Source organism: Balaenoptera acutorostrata, chromosome 20 (genome assembly GCF_949987535.1).
Source record: "Balaenoptera acutorostrata chromosome 20, mBalAcu1.1, whole genome shotgun sequence".
NCBI lineage: Eukaryota > Metazoa > Chordata > Mammalia > Artiodactyla > Balaenopteridae > Balaenoptera > Balaenoptera acutorostrata.
In genome coordinates, this window is record NC_080083.1 from 21,886,475 (window position 1) to 21,911,451 (window position 24,977).

The window sequence follows — 24,977 nt, forward strand, 5'->3', positions numbered from 1 at the left end:
TTTGTTTAATTTAGATGATTACAAAGAAAGGTTTTTAAGTTATACTTTGATAATGCCCAAGTAGTTATAAAAAGTAATTTCTCACTGAAAAATTATTGACATTTAAATTTTGCGTACATCTCTTGACCACCAACAATTTATTGGAAATGATTTCAGTCAGGAATTTAGAGATACATAATAAAAGATTCCACACTTATACTTGATATGGGATAAATAAGAATCAAGATACATAGAGTGGGTTTTGGCAATATATTATTTAACTATGGTTATTTAGTTTAAAATACATATTTCACAGCATACATATGTCCTCAGTTTTTCTTCTTTGCCCTTAAGTTACTCTTCTCCCTCTGTGCTGCTGTATGTTCAGAAAATACTGTTTACGCAAAGACTAGGGGACACAGTGCTCAGATAGCTGAAGGCTTATTACTTTTCTGTTGGTAGAGTACAAGTTTCCAAAGAATGAGACGACCAGCACAGTAAAAACTACCATATAGAACATTCTTTAGACTTGTTTTTCTTTGGAGATGATTCTGGACACGATTTTTTATAGAGGCCATGGAACTGAGTTGAACCTGTACTGACCCTGCAATGAATCTTAGGACTTCCTTCTCTTGAAGGAATAAATTCTTAGTAGCAGCTTATTTGCTTGTTGTTTTCATGAAAGTAAAAATGTGGCATATGTAACTTATTCCTGGTTCTTTGGGCTTTCACTGGTGGGTTCCTTGATAAAATATCTGTGAAGTGACTTTGAATGGTTTTACTTGATGATTCACTCTTATCCTTTGCTTATCTTGAATAAAATCTAATTTTTTTCTTTCTAAACCTTTTGCTTCCGTTAAGGTGTCCAGGTTTCTGAAAACAGATGTTAATATTCGTATGCAGGGAAAAAGCAAGGGTAAGCACTTCTAGAAATCCCATAATGCAGGGTGTGGGCTTCCGTCCCAATGGGATGCTGATTCTCTTCTCCCTGTGGCTTTGTGGGTGTACACCTGGGCCAGGGGCTCCTCTCAGACACCTGGGCTGGGGCCTCAGTAAAGCTGCCATCATGAAAGGAAGCCACTCAGAGAATAAAGGGCCAGAACTTATTTGATGCAGAAACAGTAGGAAGTCTGGCTCTGATATAGAATTCTAATTCAGAATGCCAAATTCTGAACTTTCTTTTGATATTTAAAAGAAAAATTTGGAGGAGTCAGCTTGGCACAGATGTCTAGAGCCTTTATTCATTGAAGTGACAGCATTAGGAAACATCACTTATATTCGAACCTTTCCTGTGAAACCCGCTAATTCCTGCCCACTTCTAGAACCCGAGGAAGACGCACACTGTAACCTCCTTTGTAGAATTAGTTAATGGTAGAGCCAGTGCCCTAAGGTGATTAGAGGGTAGACAGAAACCTCCTATAGAACACCAGGGCAGCAACTTCCCTGATTTTGATATTTGTATGTGAATCCAGACGAGGAGCAGAACCTCACCAATCTAAGAGCTAAGTGAGTTCTAGTTACTCCGGTTCATTCAGCCTTCACCTCGTGAATATAGTGCAGCCTCTCTGGGGACATAATTCTAAACAGGAGCAGCTGTGTCAATGGAAAAAGCCCTTCCTTGAGAATTATTGCTCTGCAGTCTATTCTATGACCTACTAGGATTGACTGTAGGAACACAGGTAATTTTTAAATTTAGAAGTTCTGTTAACAAAATGTTATCACATTTATAGGTCAAATAAGAAAACTCATAAAAATGGTCATTTTTATGGATACTGAAAGAGCATTTGATAAAACTCAATGTCCTTTTCTGATCAAAAACCCTTTTAAAAAATAAAGAATAAAAAAAGATGCTTCGTTAACATCATAAAATATTTCTATCTTGATGGTGACTTTGCTAAAAAAGTCACAACCAAGACAAGCAAGCCTGTCATCGCCACTGTTACCTAACATTGTGTAAGATTTGATGGTCAGTGTGATTAAATAAACCAAAAGTAGAATTTTACAAGTTTTTTCAAAGAGAGGTTCCAAATTATCTTTATTTGTAAAACACCAGTCTGAGGGACAGAATTTACAAATAATTATTTGTAGAAAATCAACTCAGAAAATAATAGAATAAAAGTTCTGTAAGGTAGCTGGTTACAAAGTAAATATGCCAAAATCAATAGCTCCTCTCCATATCAACAATAACCAATAAGATTTTTTTTATGTTAAAAAAAGATCCCATCACAATAGTAATAAAAAGAATAACATACCCAGGAATAAATCTAACCAAAGCCTATGCAAGGGTTTTGTGAAAAAGAATTTAAAAATTTTTTGAAGGTCATTGAAGATGACATTAAAAAAAAAATGAGAAGATATACCATGTTCCTAGATAGAAGGACCCTTTATTATAAAAAGACCATGTCTCTCTGAATCTATAAATTTAGCTTAAGTCCTATCAAAATCATAAAACATTTTTAATGGCAAAATGATTTCAAAGTTCATCTGGAAAAATGAATGTAAAAATTCAAGGATTAGGCTTCTAGCCACCACACTGCAAGGGAAAAGAGAATCTCTTCCTCAATTAGGGTGCCCTAAGGGAGCATTTTTCAGCCTTTGTAAATCCACGGCCCTGTTGTTACGTAAAAATCCATCTCTTATTCTCATTCCAGTCCTAGCCCGCCCTGTCTCTCCCACTGCATGCAGCTGTAGTGCCTGGACTCAATGCATGGAGCTGCTATCTTGGAAAGGAAAGAATAACAGGAAGATCAGGGAAGGAAAGGGGAACTCCGAGTACCACCAAACTGGCAGTAAGTTTACTGTTTTTCCCACTCTGGTGTCTCCTGGCCTGGACTCCAGGCGGACAGCATCCTGGACCTGCGTACCATGCAGGCAGAAGGAGCTCCCAGAGAAGCTGTCTATTTCTGGTCCTAGGATGGGGCAAGAGGGCCTATGTAAGTCAGAGAGAGTCAGGGAGATCCCTGTTTACTGCTGCTTCTCATCTCCCACTCCAGCCCCTCAGCAATCCCACTGCAGCAGAGGCTGTCACAGCCAGGCAGGTGCCTAAAACTTCAGGGAGGGGAACCCTTCTCTCTGACCAGAGGAAGTGCGGTCCCAACAGCAAGAGAGTGATGCCCATTGCTTTCTCTTGCTCTCTGGGTTTTCTCATTTGACCTCTTGATGTGATAATATTTTGTTAATAGAGCTGTGACACCAGAGGGAAATTCAAAACCGTGGGAATGAAGGAAGAGCAACAGAAATGGGAAATATTTGGATAAATAGACTCTTTTTCTCATCTTAAGCTTTTTATAACATGTATAATCAGTTAAAACAAGACTTTTAACATTGTCTGACGGGGTCTTCAGTGAATATAGATGTAATACACATGAAAGTTACCACATAAAGAGGAAGTGTGAAGAGATTTATACGGTAGTAAGATTTCTATATTTCACTTGAATGATAAAATATTAATCCCAAACAACCTATGAAAAGTTAAGTATTTTGTAGTCGCTAGAGAAACCACATGCACATGCACACAAATTACACAGAAGATATATTTAAAAACTCAATAGGTAAACTGGAATACTAAAAAATATTCAAATAATCCAAAAGAAGACAGGAAAAGAAAGACAGGAATGAAAAACATAGGGAACAGATAGAAAACAAAAAACAGTAGACCTAAATCCAAACATATCAACAGTTACGTTAAGTTTAAAAGGTCTAGGTATACTAATTAAAAGACAGATTGTCAGAATGTAAAAATATCCAAGACCCAGCTATATGCGTTAAAAGAAACCCATTTAAAATAAGTAGTATAGGTTAAAAATAAAAGGAGAAAGAAAAATATGCCATGCAAATACTAATCAAAAGAAATTTGGAGTAGCTATATACTGTCAGACAAAATAGACTTCAGAGCAAGAAAATTTACCAGGAATAAACATGGAAATTGCATAATGATAACAGTGTCAAGTCACAGAGAAGGCCTAACAATCCTAAATGGATATGAACCTAACAACACATCTTCAAAATACATGAAGCAAAGACTGATAGAACTGAAAGGAGAAACGGCAAGTCAGCAATTACAGTTGGAGACTTTTAACACTCACTCCTTTCTCAGTAACCAATAGGACAAATAGACCATATTCTGGATCATGAAACAAATCTGAACAGATTTTTAAGAATTGAAATCATACCAAGTATGATCTCTGACCATAATGAAATTCAGCCAGAAATCAATCACCAGAACATCTCTAATTACTTGAAATTAAATAACATACTTCTAAGTAATCCATAGGAGGTCGAAGGGGGAAGTCTCAAAGGATGTTGGAAAGTGAGAACTTATAAAATACTTGAAACTGAACAAAATGAAAATAGTATTTGATATATGACATATCAAAATGTATAGATGCAGCTAAAGCAAAGCTTTGATGGAAATTTATAATATTTGGTACTTATTTTAGAGAGGAAGAAAGGTTTCAAACAATCACCTAAATTTCAAACTTAACTAGGAAAATAAGAGAAAAACCTAGAGCAAGCAGAAGGAAGAAAATTATGCTGAGTGAAAGAAGCCACTCTCAAAATGTTACAAACTATGATTCCATTTACATGACATTATGGAAAAGGCAAAACTTTAGGAATGGAAGACAAATCAGTGGTTTCCAGGGATTGGGATGGGGGCAGGATTCGACTACAGGGAAGCGTGAGGGAATTTTGGTGCATGATGGAACCGGAATCCTGATTGTGGTGGTATTTACATAAATCTATGCATGTGACAGAACGCATAGCACAGAATACTCCCCCAAACATCTATAATTTAAAAAAATCTCTCTCTCTCTCTCTCACACACACATACACACACACACTCTCTGGATCTCTCTTTCTCACTGTACAGACTGTATCTTTGTACTATTGGGTACACATAGCCAACTGTGTGCCAGGTATAGTAGCACTAAATATATTTTTTAAATATATTTTAAAAGATGGGGGTTTATCTTATGCCTAATTATAACGGTAATAATCAACATTTATTGGCTGCTTTTTATTTGCCAAGCACAAAAAAGATCCTAGATACATTATGTTAATGCATTTCTAACACTTAAACCATCCTGTTATAAACAAGAATATATTTTGTAGCTATTTCTATTACTTAAACATTTTAACTCTTTTTGGTTCTCTGATTCTTTTGGCAAACATTTTTTTAATTTTATTTTTTATTTATTTTTGACTGCCTTGGGTCTTCGTTGCTGCGCGCGGGCTTTCTCTAGTTGAGGCGAGTGGGAGCTACTTTTCATTGCAGTGCGCGGGCTTCTTATCGTGGTGGCTTCTCTTGTTGCAGAGCACGGGCTCTAGGTACGTGGGCTTCAGTAGTTGTGGCACGTGGGCTCAGTAATTGTAGCTCCCGGGCTCTAGAGCGCAGGTTCAGTAGTTGTGGCGCACGGGCTTAGTTGCTCCGTGGCATGTGGGACCTTCCCGGACGAGGGCTCGAACCCACGTCCCCTGCATTGGCAGGCAGATTCCCAACCACTGCGCCACCAGAGAAGTCCCATTTTTTTTAAATTGAGATATTGTTGATGTACAATATTATATAAGTTTCAGGTGTACAACATCGTGATTCACAATTTTTAAAGGTTATACTCGATTTATAGTTATTGTAAAATATTGGCTATATTTCTTGTGCTGTACAATATATCCTTGTGGCTTACTTATTTTATACATAGTAGTTTGTGCCTCTTAACCTCCTATTCCTATTTTTCCCCTCCCCCCTTCCTTCTCCCAACTGGTAACCACTAGTTTGTTCTGTATATCTGTGAATCTGCTTCTTTGTTATATTCACTAGTTGGCAAACATTCTTAAAAGTATATACAAGCTGCAGCATGTCTTGGAAACTCAAGTTGTAAACTATAGCTATGTAGCAGGATGGCCAGCAGATGGAGACAGAGAACACAAAATGATTCAGACTCAGGGCTCTTACCAAAGCTGTGATTCTCAAGCTCGGGAGCTGCAGCACCTGGATTTCAGGTTGCTCTCGTTAGAGCAGTGTTTCTCAAACCTGGCTGCACATTGGAATCACTTGGGGAACTTAAAAAAAAAAAAAAACCGATTCTGAGTTTAGTGGTCAGGGGTACTTTTGCCATTGGGAGGTTTAAAATCTGCACACACGATTCTAATTACAGCAAAGTTTCAGACCCACTACTTTAGAACACACACCAACAGGCGGTCTCAAGCTGGCATGTTTCAGAATCACCTGGAGAACTTGTGAAAAACACGTACCCAGACTGTTGTAGTCTTCATTCTTTGGAGAACCAGTGCATACTGAAATGTTGATGTATCAACTTAAGACAGTTACATATATAATCAGGACTAAATCTGATATAGTCTCAGACTAGATTCTCATATATCAGAGTAACTTCAGGTGTCAAATGTTTAAGAAAATTTTATAGGAGAAAAATTTTAATTGAGAAAACGCTAACCGTGAACTTAATTTTTCCCCTGGAAATGGAGAGATGCACTGGGTCACCCCTAGACTGTCTTGTGTAACACAAGAGCAAGGCTCCCAAGACTGGGCCAGCAGGTTCCCTCGTCAGAGAAACAGCCTACACATGGTGTCGGGTTCCAGAAGTTTATAGTCGTGTTTGGTCATTCCATGGAAGGGCATCAGGAAAAAGTAGAGCTGCTCAGGTAACCGGATTCCCAGCGTTTGTGGGGCAGGCTCCCCCAATTTTTTTCCACTTTCTTTCACCAAAGTGTTTAAATTATTTTAATGTTAGCGCCATCATAGATTCATTGTCTAAATAACATTTATTGATTTTCCATATTATACAAGTAATGAATCTTCATTGTGGAACTTTAGGAAAAAACAAGACAATAAATATATGTAAGTAAAAATGACTGGAGATAATCACTATTATCATTTTGTATGTTTCATGATACATGTCTATGTACGAGTATACACTATATATGTGGACTCACACACACTTCAGTTATGTTTGTGTGCACGCAAACACTCTTCCAGATATATTGTGGGAAATCAGTCTACAAAATTGCAATCATAACCTGTATACTTTCTTGTAGCCTGCTATTTTACTTAACAATGTATCATGAGCACTAAATACTCTTCTAAAACATGACTTTAACGATTTGATAATTGTCCATAGTATCAATATTCCATAATTTATCCAGTTCTCTATGGGACGTTGTTTTCCAATTGTATGCACTCTTTCATAGATGTTAGAATTTTATCAGGATGTGTGAAGTGAGGCAGAGGTGTAACTGTGTGCCTTCCCAAGCAGTCAGCCAGGTGTCTACACCACTGACGTAGTAATCACGCCATCCTTCCCCCTGGGTTTGCCGTGCCTCCTCGCTCAGATACCACGTTCTTATATTCCTGCAGGACTATGTAAGCTTCCTAGTCTCTTCATCCTACTGCTCCTCTATCCTCGTGCTAGTCCCAAACTTCTTTAACTCTTGGGCTCTATAGCAGGAAATTCAGTAGCCAGATGACCCACCAGACAAGACTGGTTCTGCCCGGCCTTCTTGACTAGATAGGGCTTAACTCCACATTTCACTTGGGAATCTCAGATGCAGCTAATTGTTGCTGAACGTTTAGTATTGACACTTAAAACAAACACCTTCTATTTAAGAGGAAGTGAATATTAGCTGTAAGAGGAAGAAAAGAGGCTTTTTTCCATTTAACAAGTGTCCATCAAGTATTTTTTCTATAAAGCGTGGCCTCTGGCCATCTTCGTTCTGTGGAGTCCTTGACAGGCCAGGAAGGCCTGGTCCTCCTCTTCCTCTGGGTCACTCCCAGCGTGTTGACAGCTGAGATGGCGGGTGGGCCAGTGGTCATTCTGAGAATGAGCCTGAGGCACTGTGGGCTGACGCTGGAACGTGGGCTCCACCTTTCCAGGAGGCCGCCTGGTACATGACCTCATTGGCCTTGGCCACCCTCTACCCCCATGGCCCACAGTCTCCAGTTCTGGCCATCAGTCCCCTCTGAGCTCCGGCCCTCAGCCCAGGTCCTCACCTCTTCCTGAAACTATGACAACAGTCTCCAAGAGGGCCCTTGGTCACTGGCAGGTCTGTGGGGCTCCAGTCTCCTTTCTCACCCTGCTCAACCCATTCTCCAAACTGCCAGCCTCCAAGCTGGTTCTCCGGGGCCGTCATCAACCCCTTTACATGGCTTAAAAGAGCCTTCATGGCTGCTCCCCCACCTCCCTGTCATCACCAGCCCCTGACCCATGGGCTTCAGCTATGTGGGCTCCTGCGTGCCCAGGCCTTGGTTCCGTCCTTCAGACTGCACCACAGTCTACACACTGTAAGTCTCAGCAGACACACACGCCATTTCCTCTGGGACGCCTTTCCTGAGCACCTGTGAAGTGGGGATGTTTGTGGTGTCAGCTCATAGGGTCAGTACAGGACTGAATGCAACAAGCAAGCCCTAGCAGAGAGCCGAGCACTGAGAAGACCTAACTGAAGGCCAGCTCTTATCGTTCCTTTTATTATGATCCTTGCGCCGCTCACAACACTGGACCACAATCACCTGTTCTCGTGGCTGACTTCCAGCTGGACCAGGAGCTCCTTGAGAGCATCCCATCTCACCCACCTTTCTGTCTCCCCCCTCCCAGCCTGGTGCCAGGCCACACCTACAGCAGGCTCTCAGCAAGTGTCTGTTGCATGAACTGTGGAGGTATGAAATATCCCCATTTTCCAGTAAGAAAACTGAGGCCTATGGACGGGAGAGTGACTTGCCCCAGATGGTGCTGCCAGTCAGAGCAGGAGCTGAACTCAGGTCCGGGAGACTCCTTGGTCCAGCGCTGTTCCCGCTGCACTGCTATCCCCTGGAGTATGCAGAGGCCAGATACAGAAGAAACGAAAATACAAACAGGAGTTACTTTCAAGGTTGTTATTTTTTGCTGTGTTTGTCTCTGATCTCCCCAGCTATGGTGCTCTAACAACTCAGGCCCTATGAGGAAGACTTCACACAGCTTTGCTCTCAGGTGGGGAGAGCTGTGACATTGGAGCTGACAGCAGCCTTCAGGGTCATCTGATCCACCCCCACCCCACCCCTTTACCTCAAAGGGGACCACGAACCCAGGAGGAGAAGTGAGCCGCCCACAGTCATGGCTGACAGCAGAGCCAGACTCCCTTTTCAGTGCCCCTCTTATTCATGGGAAGTAAAGCAGCGTCAGTGTAGGCAGAGCAGCAGAAAAGAGCCTAGTTATTTACAGGGCAAATGCTCCCTGGACGCCTCCAGCACCGGCAGGCAAGGCCTGCAGCCTCCAACAGGTCCCCCCAGAGACAGCGCAGCCCATGCCAGGAGGGGAGGCCCAGGAAAGCCGAGTAGGCAGAGTATCGGCAGTCCAGGCCCCACCCAGAGGGGTGTTTCAGCCTGTGCTCTTTGCTGCCTGTTGATGAGCCATGCTGTTTACAGCTTCTCCAGGGGAGGGCAGTTAACTTCTCGAGCCTGGAGGTTTATGGCCAAAGACGGGACAAGGGACGTTCCACCCCACTGGGGCCCTTTGAAAGTGAATGTTTATGACTTATCTCTGCGCTGGGGCACTTTGCCTTTAGCTGCAGAAGGACTGTCCCACCCAGCCCCCACCTTCCTGCCAACACGTGCTGACACCAGCCCCATGGCTAGAGACTTGAAACGTGTAAGCCTCGAGGCAGGAAATGCAGCTGGATGTGGCCCTGGTGTGGAAGATGTGTGGACTCACCAGTCCGGGTAGGGCACTGAGCAGGGCCTCTGGCTGCCCCAGGATGACTGTTGGGACTCAGGAGTGTACGGCTGGGCAGTTGGTAGGACTGCCTCCCTGAGCCCTGCCCTAAGTGGGCCAGTAGGCTTTCACCCCTTCACACCTTCATTCATCACCCTTCCCACCAACACACACAAACGCACGCCACCTACTGTGTGTCAACAGAAGGAAGATATAAAGATGAATGATGTACCAGCCCTGGCCCGAGGAACTCACAGACCCGACGCCAGTGAACATAATGTGACAGTCGGTGGGAAGGGAAGGGAAGGGAAGGCTGCCCGAGGCGGAGACTCGCTCAGCGCTCAGCCAGGTCTCCAGGGAAGCATCAGGGAAGACTTCCCAGAGAAGGATGAAAAGATGGGAAAAGGCTCTCGGAAGAGGCATGGAGATGTGGCGAGCAAGCACACAGAGGAAAGTGTGTGGGCTCAGCATGGCCGGGCATGCCAGCGCCCTGAGTCAGGGAGGGAAAGGAGACAAGAACAGGAGGTAGGTAGATGGAGGTGTGCACCCTGGGGAGTTCAGATTATATTGTGAGGGAGCCAAAGAGGAGTTTCGAGAAGAGTCTGGGTAACACAATCAGATTTGCTTTAGAAAAAGCACTCAGTTGGGAGGGTGGTGATTAGAGGGAAAGAGGCACTGTGGTTCTCCTACTCGGCTGTCCATTGTAACCACCTGGGGAGCTTTAGAAAGGCTGATGCCTGGGTCGGCCTCCAGAGAGGCTGCAGTAAGTGGTCTGGGGTGTGGCCCGGGCACTGGGATGGTGAAACTCCTTCTCCCTGTGACTCTGATATGCAGTTGAGGGATCTCAGTTAGGAAGCACTGTGGAAGCACTGTGGCCGTCCAGGTGAGAAGTGGAGAGGCAGTTTCCGGAGATGGAGGAGGGCACACTTTCAGGAGGAAGAATCACAGCCTGTGGTGGTTGGTCGGATGTGGATCCTTAGAGAAAAGGAGGAGAAAACAGGCAGCTCCTTAAAAGGTTAAACACAGAGTTCCCGTATGGCCCAGCAACTTAGATACACACAAGAGAAATGAAAACCTGTGCGCAAAAACTTGCATACAAATGTTCATGCAGCACCATTCATGATAGCCAAAAAGTAGAAACAACCCAAATGTCCATCAACTGTTGAAGGGATAAATAAGATGTGGTAAATTGTTACAATAGAGTATTATTCCCTTGAAAGAGGAATGATGTACTGATACATGCTACAACATGGGTGGACCTTGAAAACATTATGCTGAGTGAAAGAAATCAGTAACAAAGGAACCATATATACACATATTGTATGATTCCATTTATACGAAATGTCCAGAGTAGACAAATCTATAGGGACAGAAAGTAAACTAGTGGTTGCCTAGGACTGGGAGGGGAAGGTGAGACTGGGAGTTGATGGCTAAGGGGTGTAGGTGGGTTTTCTGGGGGGATAATGAAAGTGTTCTAAAATTGATGGTGGTGATGGGAACACAACTGATTACTAAAAGCCATTGAATTTTACACTTGAGAAGGATGGATTCTAGGGCACATGGATTATAATCTCAATAAAACTGTTAGAAGGGGGAGGTGTGAGGACTGCCGATTTTACTCTGAGGAGGTCGGGAGCCTTGAGAGGGCTGTGAGCAGAGCAGTGCCATGGTCTCACTACCTTGTACAGGATTCCCTCTAGTTCTAGTTTCTCAGCCTCAATGCTATTGACATTCGGGGCAGGATAATGCTTCATTATGGAGACTGCCCTGTGCACGTGGGATGTTTATCAGCACCCCTAGTCTCTATTGGTGCCGGGAGGACCCCCCCCCTCCACTCTTGTGTGACAACCAAAAACACCTCCAGCCACTGCCAAACATCCCCTGGGGAGCAAAAGTACCCCATTGAGAACTGCTGCTCGAGGCTGTAGGGGGAGCGTGCACAGGGAGTGGGGATGAGAGCTTTATGTGGAGATGTCTGTTGAGCAGACAGGTGGGGCTGAAGCACCCAAAAGAGTCTGGCAGCTTCGCTGACTTCAGACTTGGAGGCCATTGGAATGAATGTCACAGAAAAAAGAGCAAAACCCAAAGAGCTGGTTCAATTTAATTTTACTTTTTGAGCAAGTATTATGCTAAAGACATCAGGGCAGATACCAAGATGAGTAAAATAAGCTTCTGACCCCACCTCACCAACACTGAAACCTCTCAGTCAAGGCAATAGTGAGGTGCAGAACGCTCTGGAAGTACAGAAAAGGGAGAGTAAATCCAACTTGTCCAGGAGGGAAATTCCATCAATAGTTGAAATATTTCTTGACCTAGACCTTTAATTTTATCTGAATTTTTTATCATAAATCTGCTGCTTATTGTGTAGTTTCTACGGTTTGCAAAGAAGTGATTGCTTTTTTTTTTTTTTTTTGGCTGTGCTGCTTGGCTTGTGGGATCTCAGTTCCCTGACCAGGGATTGAACCTGGGCCATGGCAGTGAAAGCCTGGAATCCTAACCACTAGGCCACCAAGGAACTCTCCCAGTGATTGCTATTCTGTTTCCCAGGCAAACACTGCAGTGGGGGCAGGAGGGGAACAGCAAGTGCACAGAGCATTTCTCAGCCTCTCTGACATCTCAGGAGCCACCTCCTCCAGGAAACCTTTATTAACCAATCCTACACCCTACTCCTCAGGGTCCATGTGGCATCTGGGCACGGGATAGCTCTATTACTGCAGATCTATCCCTCCATCTCACCCCTGCACACATAAACATACACATGCAAGAATGTGACCCTTCCCAGTAAGACACAAGAGTGTTTTACTCACCTTTGTATCCCCAGGACCTAGTACAATGTGTGGCACGTGATAGGTGATCAATAAACAATTAAAACATACTTGTAAAACTATAAGACATTGATGAAAGAAATTGAAGATGACACAAGCAGATGGAAAGATATACTGTGTTCATGGATTGGAAGAATTAATATTGTTAAAATGACCATGCTACCCAAGGCAATCTACAGATTCAGTGCAATCCCTATCAAAATACCAATGACATTTTTCACAGAACTGGAACAAATAATTCTACAATTTGTATGGAACCACAAAAAGACCCTGAATAGCCAAAATAATCTTAAGAAAGAAGAACAAAACAGGAGGTATCATGCTCCCTGATTTCAAACTATGCTACAAAGCTACAGTAATCAAAATAGTGTGGTACTGGCACAAAACCAGGTACATAGATCAATGGAACCAAATAGAGAGCCCACAAATGAACCCACATTTATATGGGTAATTAATCTATGACAAAGGAGACAAGAATATACAATGGGGAAAAGACAACCTCTTCAATAAATTGTGTTGGGAAAACTGGACAGCTATCTGCAAAGTAATCAAACTGGACTACTTTCTCACACCATGCAGAAAAACAAACTCAAAATAGATTAACGACTTAAATGTAAGACCTGAAACCATAAAACTTCTAGAAGAAAATAAAGGCAGTATTTTTTGGATATGTCTCCGTAGGCAAGGGAAACGAGCAAAAATAAACAAATGGGACTACATCAAACTAAAAAGCTTTTACACAGCAAAGGAAGCTATGAACAAAATGAAAAGTCCACCTCCTGAAAGGGAGAAGATATTTGCAAACAATATATCTGACAAAGGGTTAATATCCAAAATATACAAAGAACTCATACAACTCAACATCATAGAAACAAACAACCAAATTTAAAAATGGGCAGAGGACCTGAATAGACATTTTTCCAAAAAAGATATACAAGGCCAATAAACACATGAAAAGATGTTCAACACTACTAATCATCAGGGAAATGCAAATCAAAACCACAATGATATACCACCTCACACCTCTCAGAGTGGCTATCGTCAAAAAGACAACAAATAACAAGCGTTGCCAAGGATGTAGAGAAAAGGGAACCTTCATTCACTGTTGGTGGGAGTGTAAATTGGTGCCACCACTATGGAAAACAGTATGGAGATTTCTCAAATAATCAATGGTTGTTGATCCCTTTACATGAAGGGAGAATCACATATGGTGAAGTTCATGACATGTACTTTTTGAGCTGAAATATGAACACTCATGAGCCTAAATGTGAAGAACACTTGCTCTTGGTCAGGGAGGAACTGGTCAGACCCGCACCAGCAGGAGGTGGTGAAGTTAGGTAACTGGCCCAAAGTGGCGGAGTCTGAGCTCTTTCCAGTAACAAGCCCACCTTACATACACAAACCCCAGTGTGTCCCATCACATGGGTTCAGATCAGAGTACCTTCAGGTCCCCACACTTTTGGAAAAAGTTTAGCAATATGTATCCCAAAAGCCTTAAAAATCTTCCCACCTAGGAATGCCACTTCTGGAATTATTGTAAGGAAACCATCCAAAATGCAGGCAACACCTACTGTATAGCACAGGGGACTCTACTCAATGCTCTGTAATAAGCTGTATGGGAAAAGAATCTTAAAAAAAGTGGATATATGTATATGTATAACTGATTCACTTTGCTGTACACCTGAAACTAACACAACATTGTAAATCAACTGTACTCTAATAAAAATTAAACAAAGAAATAAAAAAACAAAATGCAGGCAAATAGAGATGCATAAAGCTATCCATCACAACATTTTAATGGACAAAACTGGAAATAACCCAGATGTAAAACAGCTGGGCAATGGTTAAATCCACTATGGGACCTCTCTATGTTAAAGAACTTACAACCATTTGAAATGTTTATGAAGAGTTTTGAATGGTGTGGGGACACATTTATGTTATAATGTTAAGGAAATAAAATAGGCTACAAAAATTTAATGCATATGTTTTAATAACAGCTCTGTTGGTACACTAAGGAAGAAAAATTTTCCAATGTATTAGGAGTGGTTATTTCTGAGTAGAGAGACGATGAGTGATTTTTCATTCTATTCCATATATTTTTAAAAATATTTTGTCCTTTTATTCTACATGTTTTTGTGTAGTTCCAAGTTTTACACCAAGTGATCAGGAAAAAGTACACATTTATTTAAAAAGAAAAAAAAAGACCAAAAACTGAGTTACCCAGTAAATATAAATGGCATTATAAGCACTATTGTGGTGTCCAGAAGAACTTCCCCTATCTGAATGACGCCAGTTTGGACTGGGGAATGCCACCCACCAAACCCCAGGGACCACCTGCCCTATGTTGTAGTATCTGTGTAGAACACACATTATTCCTTAATAATTTTATAGAAACTAACTCAGTTTTTTAAACTTAACTACATGTATTTTAAGATAAAATTTTAACTACTCTAAAATGAAAAAATAATACCACTTTCTATTCATGGAACTTAACCACAAAAATAAATGCAATAAAGCAAAACAATATTACCAAATTCTAGACTGGTAAAGATTCTGAACTTGAGCCCTTTTTTCTCTCTGTTTAATAAAAAGTGGGGGCAGAGGGGGGAGTGTTGTCAGGGAGAAAGGGACAGATTAGCAAAGTTTTGAGAGTTACTAAAATGTCCTAGCCCATCAACAGACCCCAGGAATCAGAAAGATTGAAAGATAATTGAAGTGATCTTCTCACTGGAGACTTTGATTTGTTTTTAATGATTTGCCCAGGTAGCACCCAAACTGCCCACTGTACCACATCCTGGGGGAAAGTGCCAGACAGTATTCCTAGCACCAGTGGATCTCCCTCAGTCTGTGGCCACTTGTCCATCTGGTTTTAAGGTCAAGGACAGGTGTTTCTACCATGAACGCCTTTCCATTCCTCTTACAATTCCAAAGTCCTACTCTTGTTCAAGACTTTGGTGTTTCCATGCAATACTCCAATGCCTTTATCATTTATTTGCAAAGCATGTTTTGGGGCTTATAAAACCATAAACTTGCTGATACTGTGCCAGTTCTTTTTTTTTTTTTTTTTTTTTTTTTTTTTTTTTTTTTTTTTTTTTTTGAAATTTCATGTAATGTCTGAAACATTTATATTAACATATTTCCATACATATTTCCATACAAATACAAATATAAGATTTTTAGAAATTTCATGTAATGTCTGAAACATTTATATTAACATATTTCCATACATATTTCCATAAAAATACAAATATAAGATTTTTAGAAATTTCATGTACTGTCTGAAACATTTATATTAACATATTTCCATACATATTTCCATACAAATACAAATATAAGATTTTTAGAAATTTCATGTAATGTCTGAAACATTTATATTAACATATTTCCATACAGATAACCCAATGAAAGTTTAGTATTAGTTGTTTTGTTTGTTTTTTTATACTGCAGGTTCTTATTAGGCATCAGTTTTATACACATCAGTGTATACATGTCAATCCCAATCGCCCAATTCAGCACATCACCATCCCCACCTCATCGCAGTTTTCCCCCCTTGGTGTCCATATGTCCATTCTCTACATCTGTGTCTCAACTTCTGCCCTGCAAACTGGCTCATCTGTACCATTTTTCTACGTTCCACATACATGCATTAACATACGATATTTGTTTTTCTCTTTCTGACTTACTTCACTCTGTATGACAGTCTCTAGATCCATCCACTTCTCAACAAATGACTCAATTTCGTTCCTTTTTATGGCTGAATAATATTCCATCGTATATATGTACCACAACTTCTTTATCCATTCGTCTGTTGATGGGCATTTAGGTTGCTTCCATGACCTGGCTATTGTAAATAGTGCTGCAATGAACATTCGGGTGCACGTGTCTTTTTGAATTACGGTTTTCTCTGGGTATATGCCCAGTAGTGGGATTGCTGGGTCATATGGTAATTCTATTTTTAGTTTTTTAAGGAACCTCCATATTGTTCTCCATAGTGGCTGTATCAATTTACATTCCCACCAACAGTGCAAGAGGGTTCCCTTTTCTCCACACCCTCTCCAGCATTTGTTGTTTGTAGATTTTCTGATGATGCCCATTCTAACAGGAGTGAGGTGATACCTCATTGTAGTTTTGATTTGCATTTCTCTAACAATTAGTGATGTTGAGCATCTTTTCATGTGCTTCGTGGCCGTCTGTATGTCTTCTTTGGAGAAATGTCTATTTAGGTCTTCTGCCCATTTTTGGATTGGGGTGTTTGTTTCTTTGATATTGAGCTGAATGAGCTGTTTATATATTTTGGAGATTAATCCTTTGTCCGTTGATTCATTTGCAAATATTTTCTCCCATTCTGAGGGTTGTCTTTTCGTCTTCTTTATGGTTTCCTTTGCTGTGCAAAAGCTTTGAAGTTTCATTAGGTCCCACTTGTTTATTTTTGTTTTTATTTCCATTACTCTAGGAGGTGGATCGAAAAAGATCTTGCTGTGATTTATGTCAAAGAGTGTTCTTCCTATGTTTTCCTCTAAGAGTTTTATAGTGTCCAGTCTTATATTTAGGTCTCTAATCCATTTTGAGTTTATTTTTGTGTATGGTGTTAGGGAGTATTCTAATTTCATTCTTTTACATGTGGCTGTCCAGTTTTCCCAGCACCACTTATTGAAGAGACTGTCTTTTCTCCATTGTATATCTTTGCCTCCTTTGTCATAGATTAGTTGACCATAGGTGCGTGGGTTAATCTCTGGGCTTTCTATCTTGTTCCATTGATCTATGTTTCTGTTTTTGTGCCAGTACCATATTGTCTTGATTACTGTAGCTTTGTAGTATAGTCTGAAGTCAGGGAGTCTGATTCCTCCAGCTCCATTTTTTTGCCTCAAGACTGCTTTGGCTATTCGGGGTCTTTTGTGTCTCCATACAAATTTTAAGATGATTTGTTCTAGCTCCGTAAAAAATGCCATTGGTAATTTGATAGGGATTGCATTGAATCTGTAGATTGCTTTGGGTAGTATACTCATTTTCACAATGTTGATTCTTCCAATCCAAGAACATGGTATATCTCTCCATCTGTTGGTATCATCTTTAATTTCTTTCATCAGTGTCTTATAGTTTTCTGCATACAGGTCTTTTGTCTCCCTAGGTAGGTTTATTCCTAGGTATTTTATTCTTTTTGTTGCAATGGTAAATGGGAGTGTTTCCATAATTTCTCTTTCAGATTTTTCATCATTAGTGTATAGGAATGCAAGAGATTTCTGTGCATTAATTTTGTAACCTGCAACTTTACCATATTCATTAATTAGCTCTAGCAGTTTTCTGGTGGCAGTTTTAGGATTCTCTATGTATAGTATCATGTCATCCGCAAACAGTGACAGTTTTACTTCTTCTTTTCCAATTTGTATTCCTTTTATTTCTTTTTCTTCTCTGATTGCCGTGGCTAGGACTTCCAGAACTATGTTGAATAATAGTGGTGAGAGTGGACATCCTTGTCTCGTTCCTGATCTTAGAGGAAATGCTTTCAGTTTTTCACCATTGAGAATGATGTTTGCTGTGGGTTTGTCATATATGGCCTTTATTATGTTGAGGTAGGTTCCCTCTATGCCCACTTTCTGGAGAGTTTTTATCAGAAATGGGTGTTGAATTTTGTCAAAAGCTTTTTCTGCATCTATTGAGATGATCATATGGTTTTTATTCTTCAATTTGTTAATATGGTGTATCACATTGATTGATTTGCGTATATTGAAGAATCCTTGCATCCCTGGGATAAATCCCACTTGATCGTGGTGTATGATCCTTTTAATGTGTTGTTGGATTCTGTTTGCTAGTATTTTGTTGAGGATTTTTGCATCTATATTCATCAGTGATATTGGTCTGTAATTTTCTTTTTTTGTAGTGTCTTTGTCTGGTTTTGGTATCAGGGTGATGGTGGCCTCATAGAATGAGTTTGGGAGAGTTCCTTCCTCTGCAATTTTTTGGAAGAGTTTGAGAAGGATGGGTGTTAGCTCTTCTCTAAATGTTTGATAGAATTCACCTGTGAAGCCATCTGGTCCTGGACTTTTGTTTGTTGGAAGATTTTTAATCACAGTTTCAATTTCATTACTTGTGATTGGTCTGTTCATATTTTCTGTTTCTTCCTGGTTCAGTCTTGGAAGGTTATACCTTTCTAAGAATTTGTCCATTTCTTCCAGGTTGTCCATTTTATTGGCATAAAGTTGCTTGTAGTAGTCTCTTAGGATGTTTTGTATTTCTGCGGTGTCTGTTGTAACTTCTCCTTTTTCATTTCTGATTTTATTGATTTGAGTCCTCTCCCTCTTTTTCTTGATGAGTCTGGCTAATGGCTTATCAATTTTGTTTATCTTCTCAAAGAACCAACTTTTAGTTTTATTGATCTTTGCTATTGTTTTCTTTGTTTCTATTTCATTTATTTCTGCTCTGATCTTTATGATTTCTTTCCTTCTGCTAACTTTGGGTTTTGTTTGTTCTTCTTTCTCTAGTTTCTTTAGGTGTAAAGTTAGATTGTTTACTTGAGATTTTTCTTGTTTCTTGAGGTAGGCTTGTATAGCTATAAACTTCCCTCTTAGAACCGCTTTTGCTGCATCCCATAGGTTTTGGGTCGTCGTGTTTTCATTGTCATTTGTCTCTAGGTATTTTTTTATTTCCTGTTTGATTTCTTCAGTGATCTCTTGGTTATTTAGTAACGTATTGTTTAGCCTCCATGTGTTTGTCTTTTTTACGTTTTTTTCCCTGTAATTCATTTCTAATCTCATAGCGTTGTGGTCAGAAAAGATGCTTGATATGATTTCAATTTTCTTAAATTTACTGAGGCTTGATTTGTGACCCAAGATGTGATCTATCCTGGAGAATGTTCCGTGTGCACTTGAGAAGAACGTGTAATCTGCCGTTTTTGGATGGAATGTCCTATATATATCAATTAAATCTATCTGGTCTATTGTGTCATTTAAAGCTTCTGTTTCCTTATTTATTTTCATTTTGGATGATCTGTCCATTGGTGTAAGTGAGGTGTTAAAGTCCCCCACTATTATTGTGTTACTGTCGATTTCCTCTTTTATAGCTGTTAGCAGTTGCCTTATGTATTGAGGTGCTCCTATGTTGGGTGCATATACATTTATAATTGTTATATCTTCTTCTTGGATTGATCCCTGGATCATTATGTAGTGTCCTTCCTTGTCTCTTGTAACATTCTTTATTTTAAAGTCTATTTTATCTGATATGAGTATAGCTACTCCAGCTTTCTTTTGATTTCCATTTGCATGGAATATCTTTTTCCATCCCCTCACTTTCAGTCTGTATGTGTCCCTAGGTCTGAAGTGGGTCTCTTGTAGACAGCATATATATGGGTCTTGTTTTTGTATCCATTCAGCCAGTCTATGTCTTTTGGTTGGGGCATTTAATCCATTCACGTTTAAGGTAATTATCGATATGTATGTTCCTATGACCATTTTCTTAATTGTTTTGGTTTTGTTTTTGTAGGTCCTTTTCTTCTCTTGTGTTTCCCACTTAGAGAAGTTCCTTTAGCATTTGTTGTAGAGCTGGTTTGGTGGTGCTGAATTCTCTTAGCTTTTGCTTGTCTGTAAAGCTTTTGATTTCTCCATCAAATCTAAATGAGATCCTTGCTGGGTAGAGTAATCTTGGTTGTAGGTTCTTCCCTTTCATCACTTTAAGTATTTCATGCCACTCCCTTCTGGCTTGCAGAGTTTCTGCTGAGAAATCAGCTGTTAACCTTATGGGGGTTCCCTTGTATGTTATTTGTCGTTTTTCCCTTGCTGCTTTCAATAATTTTTCTTTGTCTTTAATTTTTGCCACTTTGATTACTATGTGTCTCGGCGTGTTTCTCCTTGGGTTTATTCTGTATGGGACTCTCTGCGCTTCCTGGACTTGGGTGGCTATTTCCTTTCCCATGTTAGGGAAGTTTTCGATTATAATCTCTTCAAATATTTTCTCTGGTCCTTTCTCTCTCTCTTCTCCTTCTGGGACCCCTATAATGCGAATGTTGTTGCGTTTAATGTTGTCCCAGAGGTCTCTTAGGCTGTCTTCATTTCTTTTTATTCTTTTTTCTTTAGTCTGTTCCGCAGCAGTGAATTCCACCATTCTGTCTTCCAGGTCACTTATCCGTTCTTCTGCCTCAGTTATTCTGCTATTGATTCCTTCTAGTGTAGTTTTCATTTCAGTTATTGTATTGGTCATCTCTGTTTGTTTGTTCTTTAATTCTTCTAGGTCTTTGTTAATCATTTCTTGCATCTTCTCAATCTTTGCCTCCATTCTTATTCCGAGGTCCTGGATCATCTTCACTATCATTATTCTGAATTCTTTTTCTGGAAGGTTGCCTATCTCCACTTCATTTAATTGTTTTTCTGGGGTTTTTTCTTGTTCCTTCATCTGGTACATAGCCCTCTGCCTTTTCATCTTCTCTGTCTTTCTGTAACTGTGGTTTTTGGTCCACAGGCTGCAGGATTGTAGTTTTTCTTGCTTCTGTTGTCTGCCCTCTGGTGGTTGAGGCTATCTAAGAGGCTTGATGGGGGGCTCTGGTGGTGGGTAGAGCTGCACTGTGCCAGTTCTGATCTGAAACAGGCCAGGCAAGTTTAAAAGGGCGAAAAGATGCCACCAGTGCTCTGAAATGGTGGAGGCCAGATAAAAGCTTAGGACACTTAAATTCACTCATTATACAGAGAGGAAACTGAGGCCCAACAGGAGGGTGGGACCGATGACCAGTGACAGAGTTGGGTTAGAATCCGGGTCCCTGAATCCCAGTCCAGTGTCACCTCTCTGCTGCACTCCATCTGAAGTTTGCTCAGAACCAAAGTCATTGTTTGCTTTTGTCATGAGAGGTTTGCTTACTTTGGAATCTCTTTCCAGCTGCAGGACCAGAAACTAAAATCAGAGACCAATAAAGAAGAGAAGGGTCCTCCTGCAAGTGTTTCTCCTTGCTTCCTTTAAATGTCAGTGACCTCACGTCTCCCTCTCCTGATTGACACCCAGCTGTGGGCTTGCTTGGCTCAAGGAAGAATCATGGATCTGTGAACTTTGGCAGAAGGTAGGGACCTCATCTCGCTCATTCAACCGACATCTAGAGAGACTCTCCATCTGCTAGGGTCCTGGTCCAGCTGCCTCACTCATAGAGGACACTGAGTCCCAGAGAGGAACGGTAACTTGCTTAGGGTCGCCCAGCTAGTAAGCAGCAGGGCTAGGCCTGGAATACAAGTCTTCTGCATCCAAGGTCAGTGCTCACTTAAAAAAAAAATGTTTTTAAAATAAAATTCTCTTTTAAACTTGGACAAGCAGAACTGTAGCATCCATGGGACCCTAAATAAAATTCATTTGTTTAATCCATTCATTCAACAAATACTGATGAGTGGGATATGCCAATATATATTGATATGCCAATATATGATTGCCTGGCAGCACTAAGGAGCCATCAGGGTTTGCGGTCATGAATCTAAAGTGTGAGCTGCCAGCCTAGCTGTGCATTTTTCTCGAACTTCATTCAGGTACATGGGGTCAGGTGCTAAGTGAGCGGAGAATCAGATCTAACCAGGGTTGTGATTTTGTCAAAGGAGTGTGATAAAGGAAGGGGGTGAGAATTGAAGGGATGTAAAGAAGTGAGTACGATGAAAAATCAGGATTGAAAAGTGAATTTTATTATAAAAACTTTTTTTTTTTTAATTTCACACAATGAATTTTGAAACCGAGTTGTGATGCACATTCAGGTTGAGATGGTAATATTGTCATCTTTGTTTGGAAGCTGTCTTGAGGGTGTTCGCTTGGGCAGGTTCAACTTGGAGACAGTGGAGGCTCTGCTTGATTTAAATTGTTGTTTGAGCCAGTGCTCGACCTGAGAGCCTCAGGACTTTCCTTCCTCCGGAAGGAGCCTTTTGAGACAAATCTAGGGGCTGGTCAAAGCTCAGGAGCTGCAGCTCAACTTCTAAAGCCCTTTTATAGTGTTATTTGTATAAGTAAATAGTTGGCTTCCTATTTCAGGGAGGGACGTATTTGTCCTCAAGGCTGCCTCGTGTCCTGGGCAACCACTGGGGTGCTGGAAAGCACAACTGCTCCCCTCCTGACGTTGTTTTGAAATAACCAGGGCAATTCGGACCCTTCACCCACAAAAATCAATTGTATACTGAAGCGGAAATACGAGCCACCCTGCTTCCCCCTCTCAGTTTTGTATTCTGTCCATCCCCTACCTCATCGTAACACTTCCTAAGAATCTGGCCTCCTTTCCACTCATTGTAGGTGCCCATGCGGATGATCTGCATTACTTGGTTTTCATTGATGTCAGCGGTGGTAATGATTAAGTGGAAACACCCCACCCCATTCAAACGTCTCCCACTTCCTGCTGATCCCCATTGCGAGCGAGAGTGCAGTGTGCCTTCCAATATTCCTCCCAGAACTTGTGGCTGGAGTGCAAGCGAGGTGAGACAGTGGAAAGCAAATCCTCTTGACTCCAGTCACACCACCACCTTCCAGCAGCTCCAAACGTCAGCCTCCTCCCCAGGCGGATGCAGTAGTCTTTGGAAAAACTCAATGGATATTTCACTACCAAGTGGTACCAAACAATAACTGAAGGTATAAGCAAAGCAGAAGTATATGCATATATAAAAGTGTACCAAGATGCACACTTCTGATGTGTTCTCTTTACGTAAATTGTAACCCAGGATAAAAATTTTAATAAAGCAGAATTCTAGAATCCTAACTAATGTAGGATCTAGGCGTGGGGGCAATCAAGAATGCTATTACCCACTTTAAGATCCCAATGTTCTGGGTTGCCTTTGACAAGAGGACATCAAAACAGTAAAGAATGATTGCCGATTGTTGTTTCAAAAACAGAACAATAAAAGGTAAGTCACCCCACCACCACACACACACACACACACACACACACACACACACACTTGCCCTCACATTCTCAATCCCTAGAATAGATTTGAAAAAGAAAAGCCCAAGAAATTCCAAGCATGCATACCTCCCCAGATAAGACAGAAATGGAAGAAAACCAAACTTTTTAAAGTAAGCATTTTGATCTTCATGCAAACATGGAGTTAATCTTGGGACAGCTAAGCACAATTACACAGATGAATTCATTGTGTGAAATGGTCATTGAGCGTAGAGAATGTTAGTGCCAGTTCAGAGTCCAAGCTCTGTAGGGGTCATACCTGAATCTGCTGAGCTGAGCACATGGAAACCTCGGTGTGCATTCAGGCTTGACCACTCTTTTTAATTTATTTCAGAGTTGCTCACTGGGGTGGCTTCAGGAAATGCAAATAGAATGTCCATAGTGGTGTGTGAAGACTGCAGGGTTTTGATGCATGTTAAAATGAAAATATAAATAAGAATCTCTGTGCCTGTATTTACATGGATTAAAGTTGTTCTTAAGATTATGGTCTGACATTTATAATCCTTTACTCTTCCAACTGGCTTTTATTCAATTTTATGCATACAGAGAGGACACAAGCAAAGCACTAGATTGGGCATGATGGTACCCAGGTTCTAGCTCCAGTTCTGTTCAAATTCTCCAGGAATCCTGGGGTAATTCCTTCCTTGACTCTGGGCCTTCACACTTATAAACTGAGGAGTTTGGACCACATGGTCCAGCTCTAGCTCTGAGGCTACAATTCAGTGGAATTTGGAAACACCATTTCACCTCCAGGATTTTATTTTAAGCAAACGGGAAATATTTTTACAATGTAAAATGCATGTGACTCTACAGCCTGATGGGCCTACCAAACCCACAGACTTAGGGCCACAGTTGGAAAGAACTCAAGTCCCTGTTCCAACCAAGAGAAAATTCTAAACTAATCAAGTATCATCCTCCATGGTGAATGTGTAAAAGTCAGTACTACAAAGGAACTACATTATTGAGATGATTCTCTCCCTGTTTATAACCATAAAATATTTGCACTGAAAGAGTCCTTAACAAGCATGGAGACCCAGAGAGGTTAAGCAACTTGCCCAAGACACACAGGCAGCAGGAGGGAATCAGGACCAAAATGTAGGTCTCCTCACTCCCAGCCTGGTCAGGACTCCTGCATGTGCCCTTCAGAGTTAGACAATTTCACCTTTAGAATTTTTCTTTCCGGGACTTCCCTGGTGGTCCAGTGGTTAAGAATCTGCCTTCCAATGCAGGGGACATGGGTTCGATCCCTGGTCGGGGAACTAAGATCCCACATGCCACAGGGCAACTACACCTGCGCACCGCAATGAAAGATCCCGCATGCCGCAACGAAGATCCCACGTGCTACAACTAAGACCCGACACAGCCAAATAAATAAATTAATTTTTAAAAAAAAGAATTTTTCTTTCCATATTCACCAGTACCCTTCACAGGGAATGGAAATGTTAATTTTTATTTTTTAGAGTTAATCTTGTTGAAACCCACTAGAGAAATGAATATTGATGAAAAATTCAGTTGCCTAATCTTAGGACAGTTTCACAACAGAAATGATGAAGGTCTTTGTTCCAAGCTGTCCCTGCCTCA

General features: G+C 40.9%; 1 protein-coding gene across 2 annotated transcripts in view; it reads left to right on the forward strand.

The window, feature by feature from the left end:
* The window catches only part of HEATR6 (HEAT repeat containing 6), a 68,894-nt gene extending 45,016 nt beyond the window's left edge, over positions 1–23,878 (forward strand). Inside the window, exons 21-24 of one of the 2 annotated variants that reach the window (XR_451751.2) lie at positions 841–895; positions 2,631–2,768; positions 21,359–21,536; positions 22,736–23,878. Coding sequence is in view for 1 of the 2 variants with exons in the window: in XM_057536224.1 (XP_057392207.1) it covers positions 841–856 (16 nt within the window). In the remaining variant the exon portion in view is untranslated. Of the gene's footprint in view, positions 1–840; positions 896–2,630; positions 7,086–21,358; positions 21,537–22,735 lie in introns of those variants that run through there. The other variant, XM_057536224.1, reaches the window with a different exon arrangement.
* Positions 23,879–24,977: the final 1,099 nt, after the last annotated feature.